Source organism: Filicampus tigris, chromosome 14 (genome assembly GCF_054856515.1).
Source record: "Filicampus tigris isolate MCC_2025a chromosome 14, RoL_Ftig_1.0, whole genome shotgun sequence".
Taxonomy (NCBI): domain Eukaryota; kingdom Metazoa; phylum Chordata; class Actinopteri; order Syngnathiformes; family Syngnathidae; genus Filicampus; species Filicampus tigris.
In genome coordinates, this window is record NC_141230.1 from 21,123,639 (window position 1) to 21,148,679 (window position 25,041).

At 42.5% G+C, this 25,041-nt stretch overlaps 1 protein-coding gene across 1 annotated transcript in view; it reads left to right on the plus strand.

Annotated features, from left to right (window-relative positions):
- Positions 1-25,041, plus strand: part of lrp1bb (low density lipoprotein receptor-related protein 1Bb) — a 213,756-nt gene that overhangs the window by 100,875 nt on the left and 87,840 nt on the right. The window contains exons 13-23 of the mRNA XM_086052142.1: positions 3,021-3,240; positions 3,947-4,136; positions 7,059-7,181; positions 7,511-7,654; positions 8,457-8,582; positions 10,374-10,487; positions 15,456-15,536; positions 15,629-15,799; positions 17,901-18,083; positions 20,172-20,372; positions 24,308-24,553. Of these exons, the coding sequence (XP_085908268.1) occupies positions 3,021-3,240; positions 3,947-4,136; positions 7,059-7,181; positions 7,511-7,654; positions 8,457-8,582; positions 10,374-10,487; positions 15,456-15,536; positions 15,629-15,799; positions 17,901-18,083; positions 20,172-20,372; positions 24,308-24,553 (1,799 nt within the window). The remainder of the gene's footprint in view (positions 1-3,020; positions 3,241-3,946; positions 4,137-7,058; positions 7,182-7,510; positions 7,655-8,456; positions 8,583-10,373; positions 10,488-15,455; positions 15,537-15,628; positions 15,800-17,900; positions 18,084-20,171; positions 20,373-24,307; positions 24,554-25,041) is intronic.

Genomic DNA, 25,041 nt, shown 5'->3' on the forward strand with positions numbered 1-25,041 from the left:
ATCTATGATACTCCAATCATACCTGTCAAGTTGTACGCTTTTGGCGTAATTTGTGCAGGTGGGAACACCTTTTCAAACATGGAGACATCGCAAATCCGTACGGCCAAACTTGGTTGCTACCGCCACTCTAGGCCGGTCGGCCTCTAATTTTAAACGGGCGTCCGTTAGCGATCCCGACCCCAAACTTCGGCCGACTTTCACTAGCACCAGAAGCGAGTTAAATTACAAGAAGGCTATTTACATGACCGATTTAAAACTGCTGGTCCTTCTAACCTTCAGGTGAATAACTTCATTTGAACCTCCATGACATCATGTATGATTTGGAAAAATGAAAATTGCTTCAGCTCTGTCTGTGGAATTTGAACAGGCTTTATTAGAAGTGCGGATTTCAGTTAACGAGCGCTCCACTTTAACAAAGGAAAAATCTCAACATTATCACCGCTGTGATCACCCCCCTCGTGTAACTCGAATCCTGTTTTTTATTGAACATATTTGTAATTGCTTGTAAATTATCGGAATTGTACAGAAAGCCGTTTCAAAAATTCCCCGTCCAGAGTCATTGTTTGCGTGTTTGTTAAATCATTTGTTGTCGTTCAAAAGCATTTCTGTTGTGCGTGCGTTACAGAGCTTCTGTTTGCCATGTTTGGATTGAGCGAAAGCAGTGGGTACTTTGTATGCCGACACCCTGCACCCACACCACATTGTTAATTACAAGGTGATCATATCAGTAGCAAACCAGTAATTAGAGACCTTAATGTTAATTCTGCTTAACTTGTTCGTCCAGTTAATTTATCCGCAGATAAAAATTGTAGCTCGTAATTCTGGTGCTTGGTGCGGAAGGCTGACTGGTGTCTTGGGGAAATGTCTCCTTTGAGCGCGGCGCCGTGGTTTGAACATGCGTCGTTGCTGACAAGTTTCAAGTCAAAGGCTGGAACTGCTCATGCTGATCAGTATTTGTTACAGCCAGTTGGCACTAAGCGAACCAGGCCTCTCCGCTCGGCTACGCTTGAGAAGTTAGATCCCTTATGCTCACAAGGAGTAGTTTGCAAGAGACGAGACTGGTGTGGATTATTCAAATTGAGTCCCCGTGGCTTTTACATCTGTCGGGTCTTTGTCTTTAGATTGGACACGCATCGCGCACATATACTGTAACGGACACCGTAGTGGGTGAGAAATGACAAATTGATACCGATTAACTCATTCACTGAAAGCTGTTTTCAAAGCTGAGTCCCCCACATTGGACTGATCTTTCAAGGCCTGCAGAATATCGTGTTCGGTGATCTTACTCAGTGTCGGATTTTTTTTTTTTAACAAGGCAGTGGTGTTTCTTTCCCTCATAATTGACATGACAAGCTGCGATTCACCCCCTAGTCTTTATCTTCAACTCAAAAGCCGTGCTGATCTCAAATCCAAAGTGATGCGTTGCCACCGTCGACGGGGATCTGGTGTGTACATTTCCATGATCTGATACGATACCCTAACCAGCACGTCTTTAAATGCTGGACACCTTTCCAATGTACTGACAGCCATGTGCTCACTTTCGGTCGTGGTCTTCATTCACGGCAGCCGCCACATAAAATATACGGGCAGTGTTATATTCAGATACCACAACTACTTTGTTTGTAGTGCCCTAACATGATGGCGTGTGTGCGTGTGAATAGTTCACACCGGGGTCATCCCGACTTGGAAACACGGGCAGTCGTCCTTCACCTCAATGTGGGATTCTCTTTCATTTCGCTTTCGGCGAGCCTCTTTTCAGTGACGCGGTGACGAGAAGCGGGAGGCCACGCGGCTCACTCGGCAACGCTCAAAAGGAACAAATCCGCCGAGCGCGCTTACTCCAAAACAGATCACGTCCAATCGTTGAGCCACTCCCGTTTCAAACACAACAAGTCCGTTGTGAGTTGCAAGCTCGGGATACGCAAACTTTTGCCTGGTAATGCGTGATGTGATAATGTTCAGCGGAGCGTCTTTTGAACTTGATAAGCCTGACTGATTTGCGAGGCTAAAACATGCTCGCTTTTCCTCGCCAGGGTTTTTAATGATATGGTTTTACATGAGGGAAATCTTGATTCCAATTTATTCACATTTCTTTCGGGAACTGACGGTTGTGAAGTCAATGTCAGCATTCGGAACCAGCGGTTGTATTTGGCTTTCGGCAGTCGAGGGTGTGTTCGCTGTTGGAATCAAAGCAGGCGAGGGAGGGGAATCATCATTCCCAAGAGCTTGCAGGAACAAAACCCCTGGTGAGGCATGTCACTCAGGTATAAAACGGATCCCTTTTAAGCCTACATATGCTCTCAGATATATTGATTGATAAGAAATCAAAGGGACTACCGGTCGATGTGTCAAGAAATAAGGGTGAGGCTTCATCACTGGCAGACAGTTGCAATGAGCTGCCTCTCTTTGTATGGTACGCACATTTCTGCTCCATTTTTCCTCTCGCGACAATAATTCAGGGGGACTTTGTGTGGTACGAGTCGCCTGACTTAGGAATGTTTGAGCTGTAATTTGGGATACATGCTAGTGAACTCACATCAATGACAAATGGCATTTTGGCAGATAGAAGAAATAAATATTCTTTCAAAAGAGGCCTCAAGCAGCTTATTGCCACTCGCATCTGTCGGATACTGTTAGTGAAAATATAATACAAAGAGAATTACACATTGTGTATGTAAAACAACCATATAGCTTGCAATACCTGAAAGTGTGCCAAAAACTTGACTTTCCCCCCCCCCCGTATATTGTATTCATTGATGTCATTACTGGACACGTTGCAACGGTGTTATTTTGGGTGGGGGAGTCTGGAACGGATCATTGGCATTTCCATTCATTTCAGTGGGGAAAGATCATTTGCAATCCAAGTGTTTTGACTTCCAGTATTTCAAGGCGCCACTGGAGTTTAGGTTTTTGTAATCGTATACAATTCTCAAGAAAACATGTAACACTTTGCACTGTCACACACAAATGTATGCAGTCAAGGGCGGTATCGCTTGATTGTGTTTTTGTGACTGCGCTAGCTGGATGTACTGGACGGACTGGGAAGAAGACGAGGTCAACGACAGCATTGGCAGGATCGAAAAAGCCTGGATGGACGGTTCAAACCGCCGCATTTTTGTCACCACGAACATGCTGTGGCCCAACGGCCTGACCCTGGACCACAGCTCCAGTAGCATGTATTGGTGCGACGCCTACTATGATCACATTGAGAAGATTTACCTCAATGGCACTGGACGAATGGTGAGTATTTAAGTCACCTGTCAAATCTCCACACTCTTAAAACTACTGGGTGAAAAGTAACCCAAATTGGGTGAGCGAGCTGCGTGTCGGGTTGAGGATTTGACCCGGCCTGTCGGGTCAATATTTTGATCCAACATAAAAAAAATGTTTTCAAAAACACACACACCGATGAGTTAAAGCTATCAAGAAATGGTTTGCCTGGTTAAATGCTGCTGGGCTCCACTAATTGAGCCTTTTCTGCAGATTTCAGAACCCAACTAGGTTTATATTCCATGAGCATTTCTTTCATGTATTCAGGACCTAAGACATTCAGTGATTTATGGACGAGTAGCAGAACTTAAAGTCTATTCTACAGCTGACTGGGAGCCTGGCTGTAAAGCCTTTTGGTTATCAGTAAAGCTGTGGTTGGAAATAAGAAGAATTTTATGAGCAACATTTTCTAAGAACGTTACACAAAGTTTCCTTTGACCTCAGTCCACAACAAAAAAACGTGTTCAAACCGGCAATCAGCTTCAGCTCCTCAGCCCAGCCAAATCCAATCTTCAACCCAATCTGCTGAGTCAAAATCAATAACCCAACCTTGGGTAAAAAGCAACCCAATCGACTAGAAGTCCATAAATACCCAGCAAGTGGGTTAGGAAAACAACCCAACATTTGTTTTTATTTGCAATATTTTGGATTAGTGTTGATGTACTTTGCGTTACAGGTGGTCTACAACGGGAAAGAGCTCAACCATCCTTTTGGAATATCCCATTATCGCAATTTTATCTTTTGGACGGAGTACATGAATGCATCGGTCTTCCAGCTGGACTTGTCCACGGGGGATGTCAAAGTGCTGCGAAATGAGAGACCGCCATTATTTGGCCTGCGAGTTTATGACGCACAAAGTCAGCAAGGTTGGCTGTTTTTCCCGCTTCCTTCCCTCTCTCCTCATCCTGCGCCACTGAACCGTAACAACCCACACAGTCCAAGTCGGACTGCATATTGACCGTCTCTGCTATGTGTCCAGATATTAGCGATGCGTGAGTCTTCTCCCGGTGCACCGGGTTGGAAAGTTCATTACAAAACATCAAGGGTCAGATCCAAAAACCTGACAAGCCAGCCGTTTAAAAGATAATAAATAACCTCAAACATTGCAAAGAGAAACAAAATTGCGAGTTCATGCCCTGCTTCTGTCGATATGTCATTACCAGTTATTACTATTATTAGTATTAATGCGGCACGCAACTCTTGACTTATAGTTGATACTGCACCATCTTAGCTTAGCAGCAGTAAGCAGTGCCCATTTTCCACTCCAGACGAGACCAAAAATTGAACTGTGGGAGGCATTCTGGCAGCTTGTACTGTTCAATGACACCATTAAAGGCTACATTAAGTGCTTGAGTTGTGAGGCGCCGCATAAATGTGACGTCCGTCAAACAAGAACATCAAACCTTAATCTTCATTTACGCCCCCGTTAATCATGCTGGCCCGTTCGGTCACTGCCTACTGGCCACAGCAGAAGGCACACCTGAGCATTTGAAGGACGTGTGGCCTTCATGAAGAGAACAATGCTTTGTTCTGAGTTTGGAGTCTGATTTTTCATTGTTTCTTCTACTGGTTGCATCACATTGAGAGCAATTTATCATTAGGGTTAGCGACCAGAGACGGTTTTAACCCGTCATATTTGTTCATCAAAAGGCACTAATGCAGGGGTGTCCAAAGTCCAGCCCGCAGGCCGCGCAAACTCAAAATATAGCATGTGACGCGCATCACGTGAAAAATCAAAGCTGTGTTTGGTGGGGCCAGCGTGGAAAGTTGCCGTGTTGAAAAGTAGGGGTTCGATAAAGAGCTTTTGTATCGATGCGAAGGCGCAAAGTCACAGCTCAAATAGCAACAAAATGTCTTTAGAATTCCCCACAAATAAAAAGATAATTGAGAAAAAAAATGGATGACTTCACTTTGTGCTCCGTGGCAAGGTCAAAACAAACGCCAGTAAAAGGAAAATTCTTCTCAATTTGACACACCACTGAAAAGAGTGGCGTTAACATTGAGGCGCTCGAAAAGAACCACATGCCCGGCGTCAAGTCAAACTTGTTTTTTCTTTCTACTTCCTTTTGCGCGTTCACAACACCATTTTAGCCGCGGTGACAAAAACCCGGAAAACTGAAATGGTGAAAAACAGTTATATGTCCACAATTAAGTACTACGTAGCTCTCCGTCGTCGCACCAGTTTTCAACAATGACTTACAAAACCTCGGAATTCACTTTCCAGGGTCTTTTTTTTTTTTTTTTATTAAAGATTTTATGCTTACTACAGATTGCTCTTGTTTCGGTTCCGAATGTGGAAATTTGCTTCGGTTGCTGCTCAGTGTCGGGCCGGATCTATTCCAGTGGGCTACAAATAAAACGCTCCAAACGTACATAGTTACTTGAGGGTTTGGTTTTAGCACGTCAAATAAATTTAAGGTGAAAAATAACCGGCGATTAGTCTGTATGCAGCACCCTTAGGAAAAGGTGTGGACACCTCTGCACCAAAGGGTGGTCGCAGGTGATAATAAAGTCTCACCCACGCATCACAAGCAATTAGCTCACAGTTATTTAAAAGAGTGCACCTTAAATAACAAACCTAAGAATCTGCATACGCGCACGCCAGGAATCCAAGTTGGCATTGTAAGCCGAGGCATAAAATAGCATGGCAGACACTCCGGAATCTCTTGAGCCTCCACTCTGTGAAGTTATGTAGGGTGGCCGAGACTCGCTCACTCTACTGCAAATGATGATGGATTCACGCTGTTAGCAAGCTGAAAAGAGCAGATAGGAGAGGTAACGGATACAGCTGGCAGTGGAGTATGGACGCGAGCGGTCCGCACAGCAGGCCTTTCTTTTGTTCTGCTGTAACAGGCGTGGAAACGATCACGTACGCGTCCAACAATTAGAAAAAAAAGAAAAAAAAAACTTGATGCTTCAGCTTTCTAACCTACAAGAATTACTGTATATGATTACAATGTTCTTGTTTTTTTTTGTTGTTTTTTTTAAAGCAGTGTTTTTACACTGAATAATTGCAGTGCTTTGAACTTTACGGTAGACAAAATACATAAAATGCACCACACAGAAATGTAATGGCACTTTTGATGTCACATGCTATAATAAGGACTTTAGAATAATTACTTGGCTTAGACTAATCCAATAATAAATTCTCTTATTGACTCAGGTCCAAAAAAAAAATGTCTTGCATGTGGCTGTTTGTTTTCTATATCTACCCACAAGCAAATTTGCAATGTCTCTTGCCAGGGACTTTTTATTATTATTTTTTTTTTTTTTTTGTCATGGGATTTTAGATACCACGACATTCAGCTTGCCTCGATTAGGCTAGGATATTGAGCAGTTAACAATTCTATCTTTCATTATCACAGAAGTTACAATGAACAATGGCTCTTGCTGGAAATAGGGCTTTGCGTTGAACAGTTTTTCACCATTTCAGTTTTTCCGATATTCTGGGCGGGGCAAAAACAGGACCCATTAACCAACTCTGAGGTCCGGCACGACCCGCATTCCCATCAGCGGTTTTCCGGCGCGATTGCGATGTGCAGTTCGCGAGGTTATTCTAGCTAACGAAAACGGATGAAACAAGAAAAATGCGAAAAGTCGAAAAAAAACATTCTCATTCATAAAAGACAAAAATGTCCACTTTAGAGCGCCTTGTCGTCGTCTGCGAGTGCATGCACGTCACCGAGGGAAAGGCAAAAGAGCGAGGGAGGTTGTTCCTGTGTCAAATTCATTTTCACTTGAAATGAGTATGACACCTAATTTGGGATCTCTTCTTTTTGTGCTCCCAGGTGACAACGCTTGCAGTTTGAATTATGGCGGCTGCGGTACCCTCTGCCTTGCCATCCCGGGAGGCCGAGTGTGTGCCTGCGCTGACAGCCAGGTTCTGGAGAAGAACAATGTCACCTGTGCAGGTGGGAGGAAAATGAGTCCGCCGAGCAAGAGGCTTAAAAAAAATCGTCTTTTCCCAGCGCGCTGTAATCCTTCCATTCTATGGGGAAAAGAGCAACTAATAGCTGCCTCCTCTCTTCTCCAATGCAAATCACTTGAGGAACATATTAATTCAGTGGCCAAATCTTCATTCCGTATCCTATATTCAAATCCCAGCGGTTAGCAATGAGGTCACGGCACATTATTAGCATGTTTTTTACATCATCATAACTATGCCAATAATGTCCACGAAAGCTATTCTTCATGGAAATTCTCCGGCTAATTTCTCCGGCTCCACCATTGTCTCTCCCAGAAGGCTCCGGCGGCACTTCCGAGCCGCAGCGGTGTAAAAGCGAGGAGTTCCAGTGCGCCAACCGCCGCTGCATCCAGGCGCTGTGGAAGTGCGACGGCGACGACGACTGCCTGGACGGCAGTGACGAGGAAAGCCATACGTGCTGTGAGCGCTGTTCACTTTCACTTAAATGAGAAGCAAAATGCCCGCCGCTGTTAACCTTTCTCCTTCTAAATGTCAGCGCTAACATAAGGACGCTCCCCACCTGTCCTCCCTTTCGCTCGCGTGAAATGTGCTCGTCTGATTTTTTTTTTTTAATTTTTAACCTTGCAGATCATCATCTGTGTCGCCTGATCCACAAATTTGATGCAGTGCTGTTTCAGAGAGTCTTCTTTACTATGACAATAACGCAAACACTTTCAGGCAGACATTAATGAACTCATTCACTGCGAAATGTTTTCAAAGCAGAGCATTTTGACTGAATTTCACAGATTTCTTTGAGACCCCTTTGATTCGGCATCTTGGGCACCTAAGTAGATACAACTCCAAATATGCAAACTGGTCCCTACGCGGTGGCTTGAAAAGCAATCTTTTTTTTTCTTTTTTTTTTTTCCCCCCCACATAAGTGCACGCACCAGGCCACACTTACTCTAAACACTCTCACAAAGCCTGACACTTGGTCAGTGGCTCCTATGTGTGATCTATGGTTGCAATTTGCCACATGGATGCAGCAAATAAAGAATCGTGTCTTTATGGAGGCTGTCAGAAAACACAATGTTTTATACACCGTATTGATTTGTTAGCTGGTCTTCTTCTTGCTATATTTCATCATCTGTATTACACTCCGTATACATGTAGTGCTCAGACGAAAAGTTTGGACACACCTGCTGAATGAGAATGTGCGTGTCCACAGTTTTGACAAATAAATCTTCTGCTGCGTCCCTCGCATAAATCTTCTTCTTTGCAGACAATCACTCGTGTCCGGCCGATCACTTCAAATGCAAAAACAACCGCTGCATTCCGAAGAAATGGCTTTGTGATGGGACAAACGACTGCGGTAATAATGAGGATGAGGCCAACATCACGTGCTCAGGTACGTGTTTTACGTGTCGAATAAAAATACATTTCAATGTATATATACAAATTAACTGGACTCGAATTACACCTTGTGTATTTGAAACAACCAAACACCTTTGCCCCACGAATGCCCCCGCTAGCTTAATGCTAACACATAATGGAAAACCGGCATTGACGGGCTAGCGCAAATCATTCATATCTTCTAAGAAAAGTCATACTACAGCAGCTTATTGAGTCAGAGAAGTAATGAAACCACTTGTCTTTATTTCTGTCTGCCTTACTCTATTATACTTCCCCCTGGTGGCCAAGGTGGGCACACCATAAAGAGCAACACAATAAATTGAATTGAGGCATTAAATAATGTTGCACTAACGGTTTAATTCTTTACATTCTATTGAATTGTGTTATTAATCTATGTTTTTATAAAGGACCGATATCATAGGGTGCTAGTTTCCTGTTTAAAAAACAAATGGAGAGATTGGAGAGAGGCTGGAACGGATTAATGTCATTTCCACTGATTTCAAAGGCGAAAGATGGTTTAGGGCTGTAGCTATCGAATATATTGGTATTCAGATATTGAATAACTGAGTATTTGGATAAAAATGAAAAATATATGTTTGTTCTTGGTTATAGAACAATTACGAATACAGAAGAGAAAATTACAAATATCATTTCATCATAAACGACCTCCTCGTTTTCGTTTTTAGACAATCAACATGTTCAACTTAAATTTCAACTGTGCATAACAGGCAACTGCATTTTCATCTCTTGAAACATTAGTGAGCAAAGCCAGAATCACAGAATCACAGTAGCGGTTTTGGCGGCTAAAACAGCGCATTTGAGTCATAGCGGTTTGTTGAAATAAAATGTATCTGTAGGAACTGCAATTGTCAGTCGAGCAGCAACAGTGTGCCGTCATTTTCGCCTTTTAGACTGCCTTTGAAAAGTGGTCCGATGACCCTCGCCAGCCTATATGAGGCACTTGCTTAGCGGTTAGCTGCTAGCCACTTGACGCAAACGCTGGCAACAAGCGCCGAATGTCATTGTCAGTGTAATGGTTTTTTTTTGTTTTTTTTTTCAGCAAATGAACATGATTTCAAGATGACATTGATTTGATATTGGCCGCAACAATTTGTGACGGGCAAAAAAAAAAAAAAAAACGAGCTCCTACTACAGTTGGGAAGATGAGTCAAACCAGCACGTCTTGACTGTCTTCCCGACGGTGCACGCCACATAAAGAGGTCTTTGAGGCAGAAATAAAAGAAACCCTCAAGCATTTCTTTTTTTAATCGAGGTACCTAAATTACTCGAGGACTCGCTTCACCCCTAATCTCAAGGCACCACTGTATACTACTGTATTTAATGATGTGCTTTCAACTTTTAATCACTCGAACTGATGTAACACAATATAACATTTACTACATTAGCTGCACCGCCCTTAACGATCCCTCCGCTCGCGAGCGATTTATGTTCGGCGGCTCAATCACTGCGCATTAACCAGAAGGTGACGAATGCTCCCTCGTCATCAGATTGACGAGTATATTCCACATCAACAAGAGATCACCGGCGGGCCCGTCTGTGGGTGTCCACAGCATGTAGCTGTCAGCCCATCTAGTGGCATAATTTCCCAAGGCCGTCAGACCTTCCGAGCTGCAGTTGAGTGATCGAGCGATAAAGCGCAAGGCAGACATTGACATCCCGGTGATGTAGTGATCATTAGGCTTGTTCTCGACATCCTCTATCGATGCTTATGGAGGTTGGAATTGAATTAAGTGTGGGGGTCTCTCTTTTTGTTTTCCAACCGCAGCCCGGTCGTGTCAGACTGACCAATACGCGTGCCAGAATGGCCGCTGCATACCTCAAGCGTGGCTGTGCGACCGCGAGGACGACTGCGGGGATACGTCCGATGAAACATCGTGCAGTAAGTCTCGTGTCGAGTTCTCGCCTCTCAGTCAAGTGCGAATTCAACATTTCAGCTGCTACATTATGTTTGTGCTGCTTTGTAGTGGCAGCGCTAACAGCTTTTTTAAAGATTCAAGATGGTTTCATGCCAATTGGAGGACAAATGAATTTTTGATGTTAGTGTTTTATTACAAGGAAACTCCTCATTTAAGTCACAGGGCTACAAGTGACAGGAGGGAGTTTTTAAGCATTAAAACTAGCAAATATATGAAATAAAGCCATATGGCATTTGTGCTAGTAGTATGTTGACACGAAGCACATTATGAGGTTTCATCTGGTATTTTTTTTAATTGATTTTAGAAAGAAACAAATCAAATAAAACATAACGTGTATATCAAGCGAAATAAATGCAACTTCCTGTGTACCATGTGACTTGTGGAGTAGTCCACATTTTTCCGAGTAATGACTGAGTGAAAACCCAGGATACGATTAACGTAATGTGAATTTAAACTTTTTTTTTAAGATAATAAACTTAGGGTATTTTTGGTAAGGAGTAACATTATTATGTAAAACAGTCGTCAAGTCAAGTCAAATGTATTTATATAGCGCTTAATCACAAGAAAGTCTCAAAGGGCTTCACATGCCCACAGTTGACAAATATTAACGTCATCCCCTTTTCCAGATGATTAATTCCAATTATAGGAAGTGAGGACAGGTAACAAATGCTATTTTTCCACAATCAAAGTAGTGTGAGTTAGTCTTTTCAAATGTATTTAATAAACATGCCATCCGAAATGGACATTTTTCTTAAAAAAAAAAAAAAACCAGCACATTTTAGAGTGAATTTATTCATGCATTTCTTTATTTTATTTCGTGATGATGCATATGGCACATATTCTGTCTTAAATTCCATCCTGCCACGGGCTGTCAGTGAGACCAGACGTATTTGAGGAGAGTACGTATACACGGACTTGCCTGAAAAAAAAAAAATATATATCACATTGCCCTGGCAGCCTCGGGTCCTTTGCGTCAGGAGAACCAGATGCTAACAAATCAATTCACATGTAGAGTTACATTTCATTCTGAAGTCAATAAAGGTTTCGAGATCATGGTATGGTAGTTTTGTACCTTTCACTATGTAATGGAACATTTGTGTTAAAAAAAAATGGTGTTTCCCATTTTTCGCAAGGTGAGTCAGACAGTTTGTTCTCTTCTTATCTCTCAATTACTTTTGAATGAACCATTTAAATATGAAAGGCACCCAACACCACAATAACACCAGCAACCAAAATAAGTGATTTTTCACACACACACACACGCACACACACTATATCTATGTCATCACTCAGTGTGAAATCACAGCAGGAGGTGGGAGCTAGCATACATCGTCTCTGGAAGCTCCGTCACGGGTTGGCCGGGCAGGTCACCCCGCAGCGTGAAGCTTTACGCTCCATCAGAGCGCCCAGTGGGTTGCAGAAAACAGGAGACTGACTATTAAGGCAAATGACGTCTTCATCCAAATGTCGACGGGGAGAGAGCGGACGGGGATCCACGTTGAGTGTCGGACAGAGGATGTCCGAAGCAATTTTTTGGTTAAAGGGGAGACAACTACAAAGTACCTTGGTTGTGTTGTGAACCATAGGGGGATGGAGACGGCACCTTGGGGACAAGTTGCTCCGGTACTCACACGCTTTGTTATATTTAGGATGCACTCTCAATGGCCGCAATGTTAGTTACATCTACTTTAGGTACTGCTTTTTTTTTTTTTTTTTTCTTTTTCCTTTAACTGCACTGCACCATTCTGTGAGCCGTTTCTAATAGGGTCCCATCTCATGCAACTTTAATAATGCATTCTCATTCTACACGACTGCAAACTACAGGAGTCAACTAAAGAGAACGCAAACCTAACTTTGGGTGCCACAAAATGATGCACAACAAGCAAACAGAGCATGCGGACAACTACTGTGAGGAAATTTAACTAACAGTCATAGTAAAATTTATGTTCATTTATTTGTTGTTTGTTGACCCCCCCCCGTCGTTGTAATAGTAGTTATGTGTGTTTTATATACACGTTGGGTTCAAATTCTGTTTAGTGACCACCTTGAGCGTGAATCATGTTGAGGAATACTTTTTCGGAGGATCCAGATACTTTTTCAGACCGCGTGAGGTGGACATTTGCCTCCACGCCCCAGTTTGACATTTTTTTAACCTGGCAACGGCGTTGCCTTGACATCTGATGCGGCATCCAATAGGAGAGGGGTTGGCGGAGTGATTTCAGAGGGCGAAACAGCAATAGACCAACCAGGGGGATTTTTCATCCGTGCCACTTCCTGATAGCCCGCTAACAACCACTTCCAAATATGGGCGCACTTCCACCAAGGAAGCCAACTGTTGTGTGAAAAGCCAAGCTAATAACAAAGTTGGATGAGATTTAGACGTGTAAATTGAACGAATCAAAGGAATGGTCTCTTCTTCTTAACATCGAATTCATTTTTCGTAAAACGTCTTACATAACTTCACTTTTTAGAGACTGCGCATGCTTGTCAAGCTTGCCAAACAGCCGATTGTCACATGGCAACTCACATGTAACTGAAAAGTTGTTCAACGAGCATGCATTTTTGATTGTCATCGGCACACATTAGTGTATTCATTTAAGATATTTCAAGCTGAATTATTGATGTTGGTTCTTTGGAGCACGAAACCGACATGACGGCATCTGTTTTGAAGAGTGCTGCTGAACACACTCTTTAGTACAGTCACTGCTGTTCTTAAGTCATGTCTCCATGGTATTATACAATCAAAAATGTAAAATAAAATAACTGCAGTCTGTGGTCTGGGTAACTCTTGGAAAAGACTTCAAATGAATAAGTTAAATATACTCAGAAATTATTTAGAGAACAAACATTAACTAGCCGAAAACCTTTGAATTACTAAACCGGGTTCCCCCGCTACTGTATATTGCGGTTCATCTAGTGTGACCCCAACTACATGGCACGTTTTTCTTGTAGAATCTATCCGCTTGTCAATCACAAAAAGTAAAAGCTAGACACCATATACTACGCTGCCACCTGCTTTGTCACAAGTGCGCCCGTTAACAGCCACCACTGCGAATACAGCGCCTTTCATACACAAGGTAACTCAATGTGTTTCACATTGTTATAAAACACGTCATGGAGAAATGCAAGAGTTGAAGGCAAACACATTTAAGGCATTTTAAAAAATGAATTTAAAAAAAAAGCTAACTTCAGTTCTGTTGGCAGCTCATTCCAGTTGCGTGCAGCATAACAGCTAAATGCTGATGCACCATGTTTGCTTTGAACTCTGAGCTACACTCATTGACCCGAGTCTGCTGATCTAAGAAGCCAAATAGGTTTGTATTTCCATTTATTCGAGTCCTAAACCATTCAGTGATTTATAAACCGGCAGCATAATTTTCAGATCTATCCGGTTAATTGGCCCTCTTCATTTACGCTGACAAAATTGCCACCGGCAAGACCCCGGCCCTATCTTCGCTCTTTGCTCGCCATGCATACAACCATCCGCAGTTTCCGTTCCAGCAGTTTTCTTGACCTCTTCATTCCTAAAGTTTGCATCTAGTGACTCTTTTGCAATGTGTGAATTACACTTACCGGTAATCACACAGTATACTGTACTCCAACAATTTAAAGGTTTGGGATTTTTTTTACCTTTAATCACCGTTACTATGGCGTCATTTGTAGTGAGTGATTGTTGCCAAGTGCTGCACTGGGCTGAATCGCCCGCGGCTCTCTTTGGTGCATCCTAAGCCGCTTCAAGACATAGTCCCAAACAGCCGGGGTGTAAGCGGTAATTGAAGTTCATGCTTGGCTACATTCAATCATAATCAAGCAGAGCAGGAAAACATATTCTCGCGCTCACTGTTGTCTAAGCTTCCTCGGGCATTACTCCCCTCCAGGCACTCGACTGTGCAGTCCTGGCAGCTTCAGTGGCGCTTCTGCGGCTCCGAGAATACCTGAAGCAAAAGCGGCGCTTGCCTTCAAGACGGATACCAATGTAGATTTTGTTTGTCAGTAGTTTAGGAGTTGTCACTCAGTGTCTCACGCTGGGCTCTTTGTTCACGGGAACCTGACATTATTTATGGATGTCGGCGTTTCATTTTTAGCCAAGCTCGCTGTTTACTTGAAACCTTCATTATTTATGGATGCCCGGTGCTTCATTTTTAATGGATGTTAAATTCCATCCAGCCGCAGTCTGTCAATGAGACTCGATGTGTTTGAGGAGCGTATACACGACACTTGTCTGATTTAAAAAAAAAAAAAAAAACATTCATATGATATGTTGCCATGGCAGCCTTTGGTATTTCAGTCAGGAGAACCAGATGCTAGCAAATCAATTCAAATCTAGAATTGCATTTCATTCTGAAGTCAATAAAGGTTTCGACATCCTGTAAGGATATCTGAATCCACTTTGTATATGCCGAAGGCTTATCCCAAAGTCTGAAACGAGAACAATCGCTGCTGGGAATAGAAATGTCAGGAAGAAGAAGAATCCATATTTCTATACGTAAGATATCGCTCAAGTCTCCTTGAATGCGGCGGGGGCAGAGGACAAACGTTGACGTTCCGTACAATAAGGCCGGATTGCTTTGTTGTCTTAACTGGGTGGGAAAGATATCATCATTCCCTCCAATAATTTCACTTCAGCTCGTCACGTAAGGAATAAAAAAGTCTATAAATAAAGGAAAGTTGCGTACAAGTGAGCAACCATTGACTGAGTTGCCTTTCTTAAAAAGGAGCAGATCGTAACGTTTTCCAACTGTAAATCCCAAAGAAAACATTCAACTTCAATTGAATGCTATGACATTTGTTTGTTTGTTTTACTACTGTAACTGCACACTAAATTACATCAGCCTGCTGTGTGTCCTGATTCTTTGTAAACGCCCCTTTGAAGTCAATTGGTTTCTCTAAGAAATGTCTTTTTTTTGGGGTTTTTTTTTTTTTTGTTACAGGTTTTCCCACTTGTGAGATCCTCACGCAGTTCACCTGCTCCAATGGACGATGCATCAGTGACAAGTGGCGCTGTGACTCAGGTTTGAGACTTTTACTTTTCTGGCATTACCAGAGTCATTTTGTGTGCTGCGTTGGTTTGGCCACTTCCAACACGTTCATAAATCTGTTTCAGATGACGACTGCGGCGATGGCAGTGATGAAGCGGGCTGCGCACAGGCCTGCTCCAACAACCAGTTCCAGTGCACCAGTGGCCGCTGTATCCCAGATCACTGGGCCTGCGATGGCGATAACGACTGTGGGGACTTCAGTGACGAGAACACGACCTGTCGAGGTGGATCGGCAGGTACGAATGACACGTCACCAACAGAGCTGGGCATTCCGCCTATGACGGAGCGGTCCGTCCGAAAGACCGAAAACTCTGTAGTACTGAATCCAGGAGATAATGTCAAACTGTTTTACACCATTTCAGTTTCCCTGATTATTTTTTTAGACATGACTAAGAGAACAAGAAAACTTAAGTACCTTCGTTCGCATCAGCGGTTATCTGGAGAAATTGCGACACGCGGTTAGCTAGCTAGCTATGCCTACATCCTGAAAATACATCTCATCATATACTCGACTAGCTTGGGCGCTTTAGAGTGCCTCATTATAGGCCTTGAGTGGGCGCATGTCTCGTTTCAAATCAGACTTGACAGCCAGCGTGTGGATGGCATGGCCGGTTTAGAGCGCCTTATTGTCACCGCATAAAAAAAGCCACTGGAGGCTTTAAATGGATATTTTCGTGGCTCAACCATATTGTGTTGGCGTAAGAAAGATGCTAGCCGAAGTAGCGTGCTTTTTTTTACAGGTCATAGTACTGGTGTTTCAAGATAACATGTTCTGTCAGGCATGGTGGTACACGTGGATGACGGTAGCCTGAAAATTGTTAGTGGTTGTGAATGCTCGTCTGTCCACGTGTGCCCTGTGCCTCTCAACTTTCTCTCTGAACACGATAAAGGGTTGAAAAAAAAAGGATGGATGGATTAATGAGCTCTGCTATTCTAATTTGACAATAAATTATAAAATCATTTTCCTTAGCCTGACAATATTAATGTTTCAGTACCAGCCATGACTTTTAATGATGGGCTTGTTTCCTTATATCCATTTTAGCGTGCTAATTGTGTTTTGGCAATTCAAGGCAATGCATAAATTCCTCTGTTGTAATTATGAGTTCAGCAATGGATCATCTTAATTTGAATAACGTTGTTTTAACACTCATGTGTGACTAATCTTATCTAGTCGCTGTTCTGAGGGAACTTCAACATCAGGAGCTGAATCATTTAATCTAATTAATGCTTCGAGGGGAAAAAACAACTAATGCACCCTCACAGCTCACTTGCTTGTCACTGGAATATGTCGACTATTCATCAAACCGGTTTCTGATGCTTGTGGGTCTGCCTTTGCTTTTAGCACAAAGGAATGAGTCAGCCTGAGCTTTGACTCGGCTGCATAGTACTTTGGGGGCTTTGAGTCGCAAGCATCGCGAGCAGTCAGCTCCACCTGATTTCCGACTCGACTGTTTTCCCTTAAAAAAAACAAAACAAACACCACCAGGCTGCTTGTTGTATTCCCATTTCCATTGCTCTTAAGATGAGGAATTGTGTCCCTTCAACACTGGGAACAGATTGCGAAAGGCCCTTTTCTGTTCCAGCGTGACACAATACAAAGCAAGGTCCATGATATGGTGAGCTTTGTGGGGGCGGAGACTCTAACCTCAACCTGTCAAAAACATTTTAGAGGGCTCAATAAGCCGTCCGTCCATCCAATAGTCACGTTCTGTGCTGCTTATTCGGTTCAGAGTCACAAGGAGATTGAGCCTATCCCCGCTGACTACAACCTGGACTGTTTTCCAGTCAATCACGTGGCACTTAGTATGCACGGACAGACAACCACATACCCTATCACCGTCACTGAGTTGGAAATTGAAAGTCGGACGGGCGAACCGTAACACCATCAGTGACCCGATTCAGCAATCGTGTCCATATAATTTACCGTATCGTCGTCGTCGCGCAGAAACCTGGCATCTCCAAAAATGACTACTTTTTAGGAAATCCCAAAACATTCTATCTTGCTTGAGTTACCAAGTTGGTATTATACCTTAGATTGCTACCATATACCGTTGTGCACTGACATTAGCACAGCACCACCACAAAATGACCACATTTGGAGATACGGGTTCTAGAGTGACGATATGGCATATGGCGTCCCCGTGTTGTATGTTGTGACGTCGGTCTCAAAATGTGGAACTGTTCAGTAAAGAATACTCTACCTACCTAAACACAAATATCTGCACCATAAAACTGGTCCTCATAGAATGATTGAGGGCTGCTGCGCCTTGGCCCGCCACGGTGTATTGTCGAACTCTGATGTGACCCAATCAATAGTTGAGTGACTTTCCTTTTCAGCCCTGCCATCTGTGATTGAGTGCAGTGGGGAAGAATTCCACTGTGTCACTGATGGGACCTGCATCCCCGAGCGCTGGAGATGTGACGGAGACAAGGATTGCGAAGACGGCAGAGACGAGAAAGACTGCCAAGGCACCAAAAGGATGTGCGACCCCAAGGCCAAGTTTACCTGCAAAGATACGGGTAATGTCCAAAAATAATTTCAGCCTTTGCTGAAATTGCAGTTGTAATTTGTTTTGTTCAATCTTTAACTTCAATCTCGGCCCTTATTTGTACTGTCAAACATCGCTGCTGTACTTGGGAAACGATGACTAATAGAGGCTCAACTCAGCATATTTATGCTTAATATCTGATGAAGGCATGGAATGAGGGATGAGACTAAAAATACTAAATGCAATATGAAACGCAGGTATCCGTTAATGCATAAAACAACAAACACAAAAAAGAACCTACAACAAAACCAGGTATAGATAAGATAGCAAGAAATCTGATTATCTTACATCCAGTTTACTGTGTACAGATCTGTTTATATGAAATCCTCCTACTTCAGCCATTTGTTAAATCTGAGACTTCTGTAATTTAGTTCCCATTTAAATTTAATCCAAAATAGTCTTTTGACACTTTTGATTTATTACAGGAAAAAAATTATTCATGGTTATGGTTTCCCACAAACATTTTTTTTTTTTTTTTTTTGGTGCCACCCACTCTTTGAATAATGATGTTTTTCTGTTTTGCAATTTATTTCACTCCCTTTGCCCCTTTTTCTTCATCCCACGGATATTTTTTAACAAGCTGTAAATGTCTTTTATCAATTCAGTCAAAAGATCACCGTGTTCATGCCACCAACATGTTTTTTTATTATGGTGGAGCATTTCTGTCTAATGTATATTTTAACCCACAGCTGCGTATTTTCTGTTGCTACTGTGCTGGCGCCACAGCAGGTGTTAAACATATGGAGGCCTCACTCAAACAGCCATGTGTGGATATGTTTTTTTTTTTTAAATATTATTTTCTTTTCTTTTTTTTATGGGGTAGCCAGCCGGAGCTCTTCCGAGTCAATATCGACAAATGTACCCATCCGAACACGCACACACACACACACACACACAATGACACCCTCCGCTGTCGCTTCATCCTCCCACACACGCTGATCTGGCACCAAGAATAAACCAATGTGGTGACTTTGAAGGAAAATCTGTAAATTGGAACATACTGCAATCCTGCACCGGCATAAAAATGATGAGGCATGCTGGCGTCTATGATGTTTTCTCTGCTCTCCTCTGTCAGTAGTTCCACCTACTTCTTTCCAATGTGCGCCGCGGAGGGATGGCATGCTCAATACAAGCGGCGGAAATGATGAGCAGAAGTTCTGTAACTTTATTGTGGCTGTTATTCACTTGAAACAATGTATATGCACTGTATTTGAAGCCCAACAAATATTCTTGCCTTTAAGTAACACAATCAAACAGTATGCCCCAGCTAGTACAAATCAAACCTGCATTGTTCTCATTACCATGGCAACACTAGACCAGCTTGAGTTGTCCCCAAGTGGACCATCTTGACAGGTCCCATGGAGCGTTAAGCGAGGTACACACACACACTGATTTTTGACATCCCAACCGATTATTTTAAAATGTGAGATACCCCACACCAGACCAGGAAGAAGTCGCCAAGTGTGCTCTCGTACTTCTTATTGTGTGTGGTGTACCAACACTCTCCTTCCCCAAACCACATGCCATTCGGAGTACCCAAAACGTAACTCGTATTCAACATTTGGACCTTTGCTGCGTTGAAACTCAAATTAGACCAAATGATCAGCATGTGTGCACCCCGCTTTCGTCGATTCAAGTCACGTTTATTTATATTGCCCTTCATCAGAAAAGAAATTAGAGGGGCTGCACAAGCACACCGTTGACAAAAATCAAAACTAAACCACCCATCAAGGCAAGGAAGAACTCAAGAGAAATGAGAGAAGAGGCAGTAAAACAGGCCAGAATCCAAAGGTGCAGCGTTTAGTACTAACTGCAGGCTTCATATGCTAGATTTAGGAGGACTAGAAAGCAAACATGTTAGAATGGTCAGGGTGAGATAATGCATTTATGTACCATTTATTTATTTGGGGCTTCTGGTTGACATTTTTAGCCCGAGTAGACAATTGTATCGTGTGGTTGAGTGCAAGCTGCAGTGGTAACTGATGCAATATTGTCTGTGTTAATATTTGAGAATACATTTTTGAGAGGCTAATGTACCCGTGTGGTTCTCTGTTTGTAGGTAAGTGCATCACGAAGAGCTGGGTGTGCGACGGCGACATCGACTGCGAGGACCGCTCGGATGAGGAGTCGTGCGAGTCGGCGATCTGCAAGCCGCCCAAGTACCACTGTGCCAACGACACCTCCGTCTGCCTGACCCCCGACAAGATCTGCAACGGCAAAGTAGACTGCGCCGACCGCTCGGACGAAGGACCCATTTGCGGTAACGTCGGATTCTGTGCGCATTTCATATCTTTGGGGAAAAAAGCAAGTTTTAGAAGGCACACATTTATATTCCGCTTCAATTACCTCCTCTCTTGTGGTATGTCTTTGTAACCTCACCGCACTCAACCAATGGGTGATACAACTTGGACTTAGCATTTCAAAATCAAAGTATTTAGAAGTCGAACTGAGTGAAGGGCGGTCAAGGTCTGTTACACCAGATTAAGAAAGCGTCCTCAACTATTGTTATATTTTTGCGGCCAATTCTACTTTGGACCGTAGATGACTTCAAAGTTTTTTTGTTTTTTTTCTCACTTATGTGCCTATTGCCAATGTCGTCTGTGATAGGCACCATCTTACCCACATCCCTAATGAGGACAAGGCCTATAGAAAGTGATGGCGATTGGAATTGTGGTGGTACAGGTGGAAAAGCGAAAGACCATTTTCCATTTAAAATGTTATTTTCATCACAGTTAACATTTCTGTGTGCCAAGTCTGCGATGAGTGCGCAATCACAGCAAACGACTAGCCCATTCCCCCCTCAGAATTATTGTTGAACAGACCCACTCGACAGCATCAATGAGGTGACATTAGAAAAGAAAAATAAATAAGTAAGTAAGGAGGCGAGGAAAGGAGAGGAGAGGAATGTCTAAAGTTTGGCCTTTGAAAGTGTGCTCACATTGGATATGGTCTGACAAAATCTGACTGCATGCTGAGCGCATCCCGCCACTTTGAGGTGGGTGTGCACCTGACCTTTTAAGTTTTCAGCTCAACTTTGGGATACTTCAGCTGCGAAACAGCTTGAATCCATTCCAAATCGTCAACAACATTCGGAACTTTGCTGTGCTTTCTTCCATTCTTTTTGCTGAAATAGACTTTGAAATCGTTATATTTTGCTTATATTCCGGTAGATCAATCCAAGCGAAAGATCTGCAAAGAATTGTCAAAAGGCACCTTCTGACGTTAGGATACTCAAACCTCGAGCTTTTATATATATATATATATATATATATATATATATATATATATATATATATATATATATATATATATATATATATATATATATATATATATATATATATATATATATATATATATATGTGGAATATAAATATGGAATAGTTGTCTATCTATATGTGCCCTCCAATTGGCTGGGGACTAGTCCACCTATTGTCCAAATTCTAATGGGATGGGCTCCATTTGACCCTAACGAGGACAAAGAGGTATGGCGGGATGGATGGATTGATAAATCACACGGGAAAATGTCCATGTAGCCTGTCCAAACTGTGTAGATCATATTGACATTTCCCATGTAGTCTATGCATCATCAACACTGAATTGCAAAAAAAATATGCTGCTTTATGCACGGCCATCAATTTTCTGGCTTATCTTGTGCACGGTTGCAAAGAGCTGGAACATGTCACAAATGACACTTGGCAACACGCGGACAGATTGCTCTCAAATTGCCACGCTGACACGTCAAGACCGACAGCCATTCACTCACTCTTCCACCATCCGTTCGACTGCTAATGATGCTGCCTCGGCGACATCGCAATAATGCTATGATACATTCTTACATAGATGGGCATCATCCCAGCAATCAATCCATCTATTTTCTACACTGCTTATCCTCATTAGAGTCTCAGGGGAGCTGGAGCTGACTTTAGGTGAGAGCCGTGGCACACCATGGACTTGTCGCAAGGCTCATCTAGGAAAACAATCATTCACACTTTACACCTACGTACAATTTAGTGTCTTCAGTGAAGGTAAAACACACTTTACAATAAGCGGCCTTTTGACAGAGGCTTCAAGCTATTTACCGCCACTTCCCAAACAAAACAAAGAGAAATACACCTTTCGTATTTAAATCAACCACGTAGCTTTCAGTCCGCTAGCTTAATGCTAACGCTAATTAGCATCTATCTTTCTGTCCTTGAAGACCTTTATCACAAACCGTATAGTCTTTATCCTTTGCATATAACCTGTATCGTTCGTGCTGCACTGCCGATCTGAAAGACGTGTTGAGACGTCTCAGCAAATTATTATGAATCCCACTAGAGTTCAAGACAAAAAAATGCATCGCTGCAGATTTAAAATAACACCTCAATGAACACTATATCCATCTGGATTATACTACCCCCATATGGCAAAAGCCGGCACAGCAGTTTAATTACATTGAATGACGTCGTGACGAGTATAACATGATGGAGCGTTATCATTCCTTATTGTTTTTTCAGTGAAGGCTGGGACGAATTAATGACATCGCCATTCATTTTAACGAGAAAAGATGATTTGATTTACGATCGTGGTCACGGAACAAGTCAAACTCATATCTCAAAGCACCACGGTAATTTACCCACAAAATCAAACAGGTAATACAATGAAATACAGGTTGTTAGAAATGTGTTGCTCAGTGTTTCAACTGCTATGGCGCCACTTTTCTCACCGACAATTTTTTCTTTGACCCAATATATTGTTTCCCATCCATTCTTATCAGTGCGCGTTGGGGCTTGTAGCGTCACTGCAATCTTGGATCCCTGACCACAAAGGACGGACACACTCGAGTTAATGATCAGCAAGTGTTTGTCCAAGTGCCATATGAGGGAAGAATGAGCTCTCATGTGGCTGTCCCTCTCCCTCTAATCTCTCAAAATGACCAGCGTAAACATGGAGTTTCATTTTCTCCAGCAGCGCTAGCCAAGCCTCAGGGGTGCCCTTTAGAACCCTCGAGTGCTTGCATTATCTTAGCTGAGAAAAGAACCTTTTCCCTCAAAGTCAATTAGGTTGTGCTCGGGGAGATCTTCAGGTTTTTTTTTGTTTTTTTTTTGCGCCAGATGACCAGATCTCACACCCACCATTAGCTATCGTAACCGCACACTATTCCGTTTCCCCACCATGTATGATAGCGTGAGCTATTCTTTTCCACAGGCATGGCCATCATTTCAGTCAGAAGAATACAAACAGAGAAATACTGTACAACAATAAATGGCATGTCGGTCTTCAATGGCATTTTCATGAATAGGCTACATACTGTAATGGGAATTTTGTAATTTCCACTTTTCAATAAATATTTTAGATATGCTGTCTTCTTGTTTCTAAAAAAATTGTTTTTCAAGGTAGAATTTTACCTAGTATTACCGTTGTGCATCAATAACATCAAAACACTATCCCAAAATCATGCCAAGCAAACGACTGTGTTTACGTCATCTTCATTATCAATCATCAAACTCTTTCTCAGAGGTCTTAGAGCCATTAGTGACGCAATAAATACAACCAAAATGATACAAAAAGGTTCTTTATTTCCATCTTTGTCATTTAGGGGTTCATTTAAAATGTTTTAATGCAATTTTATTCCGGTATTGTTGTACATTCACAGCTGCAGAAGAAGAAAGGTTGTTTGGTTGAAAGTTGTTTGAAAATTGTAGTTGACCTTTTTTATCTTGCACTCACCGAATACTCAAAAAAAAAAAAGTAAAAAGTAAAACTAAACAGAACTAAATTAAAACAGAACATTTTGGAAAAAAAATAAAAACTTGCTGATGACCTAAAATCATAATTGAAACCACCTGAATTACGTAAACAAAAGCCAAAACGAAATAAAAGACTATAATGAAAAATCCAAGTACATACACTTACAGTACCTTCGTAGCTGACCATTTCCCTCTGCACTTACACCGATCCATTTTTAACAAAACAGGCTCACTCAAATATATCTCGCCAAAGTATTTTCACTCGGTATTGTCTTAAATACATCCAGACTTTCAATCTTGAGGCCACACAATGCGGCATAGCTCTTGCAGACTGACACCTCTCAAAGAGTCCAAGCCTCTCAAGAGCGTAAATAGATTTATTCTCAAGCGTTTTTCAATAAGTCACATATTTCCTCTGCCAGCGTACCGATCGTGATACGTGTTTGCCATTTGTTTACCCCAGACATGTGTCTGGTGGCCCGGGGGGGCTGCAGCCACATGTGCACCGTGGCGCCGGGCAAAGGGGTCGTGTGTTCCTGTCCGCCGGGACTTCACCTGGACTCCGGCAACAAGACATGCGAGGTGGTGGACTACTGCAGCCGCCACCTGAAGTGCAGTCAAGTGTGCGAGCAGTACAAGACCACAGTGAAGTGCTCCTGTTATCCCGGATGGAGGCTGGACCCCGACGGGGACAGCTGCCACAGCACAGGTAACGCGTCAGCCCAGGGGGGGGGGGGGCGGAGGCATGGCGGCGTACGCTAATTTGTACAATTTGGAACTTGAACGAGAGGGCCATATATGGTGTTTACTAATACAAAAGAAGCATACGTTTAAGCCTTGGCTATTGCTAGTTGTGCCCGCACAGACACCTTTTTGGAATATATTACACACGGATTTGGATTGGAAGCATAAAATGTTTCGAAAATATGCATGCGTGACTGACCAAAAAAAGTTGATACTTTTCATGGAATAAAGATTCTGCGACGTAACGCGGGCTTGCTTGGTGAACAGGGATATAGCAGGAATGACGATGTATTCATGAATCAAGATCTTCAACTCGTTCACTGCCGAGCATTTTAGACCCTCTTTTACCCTAACGTTTGAAAAATTTTGAAAAAAATATCAATAAGTTTGCGGGATAGGATGGCTGGAGTGTGAAAAGACAAATCAATTTGTCAATGGCAGTGAATGAGTTCA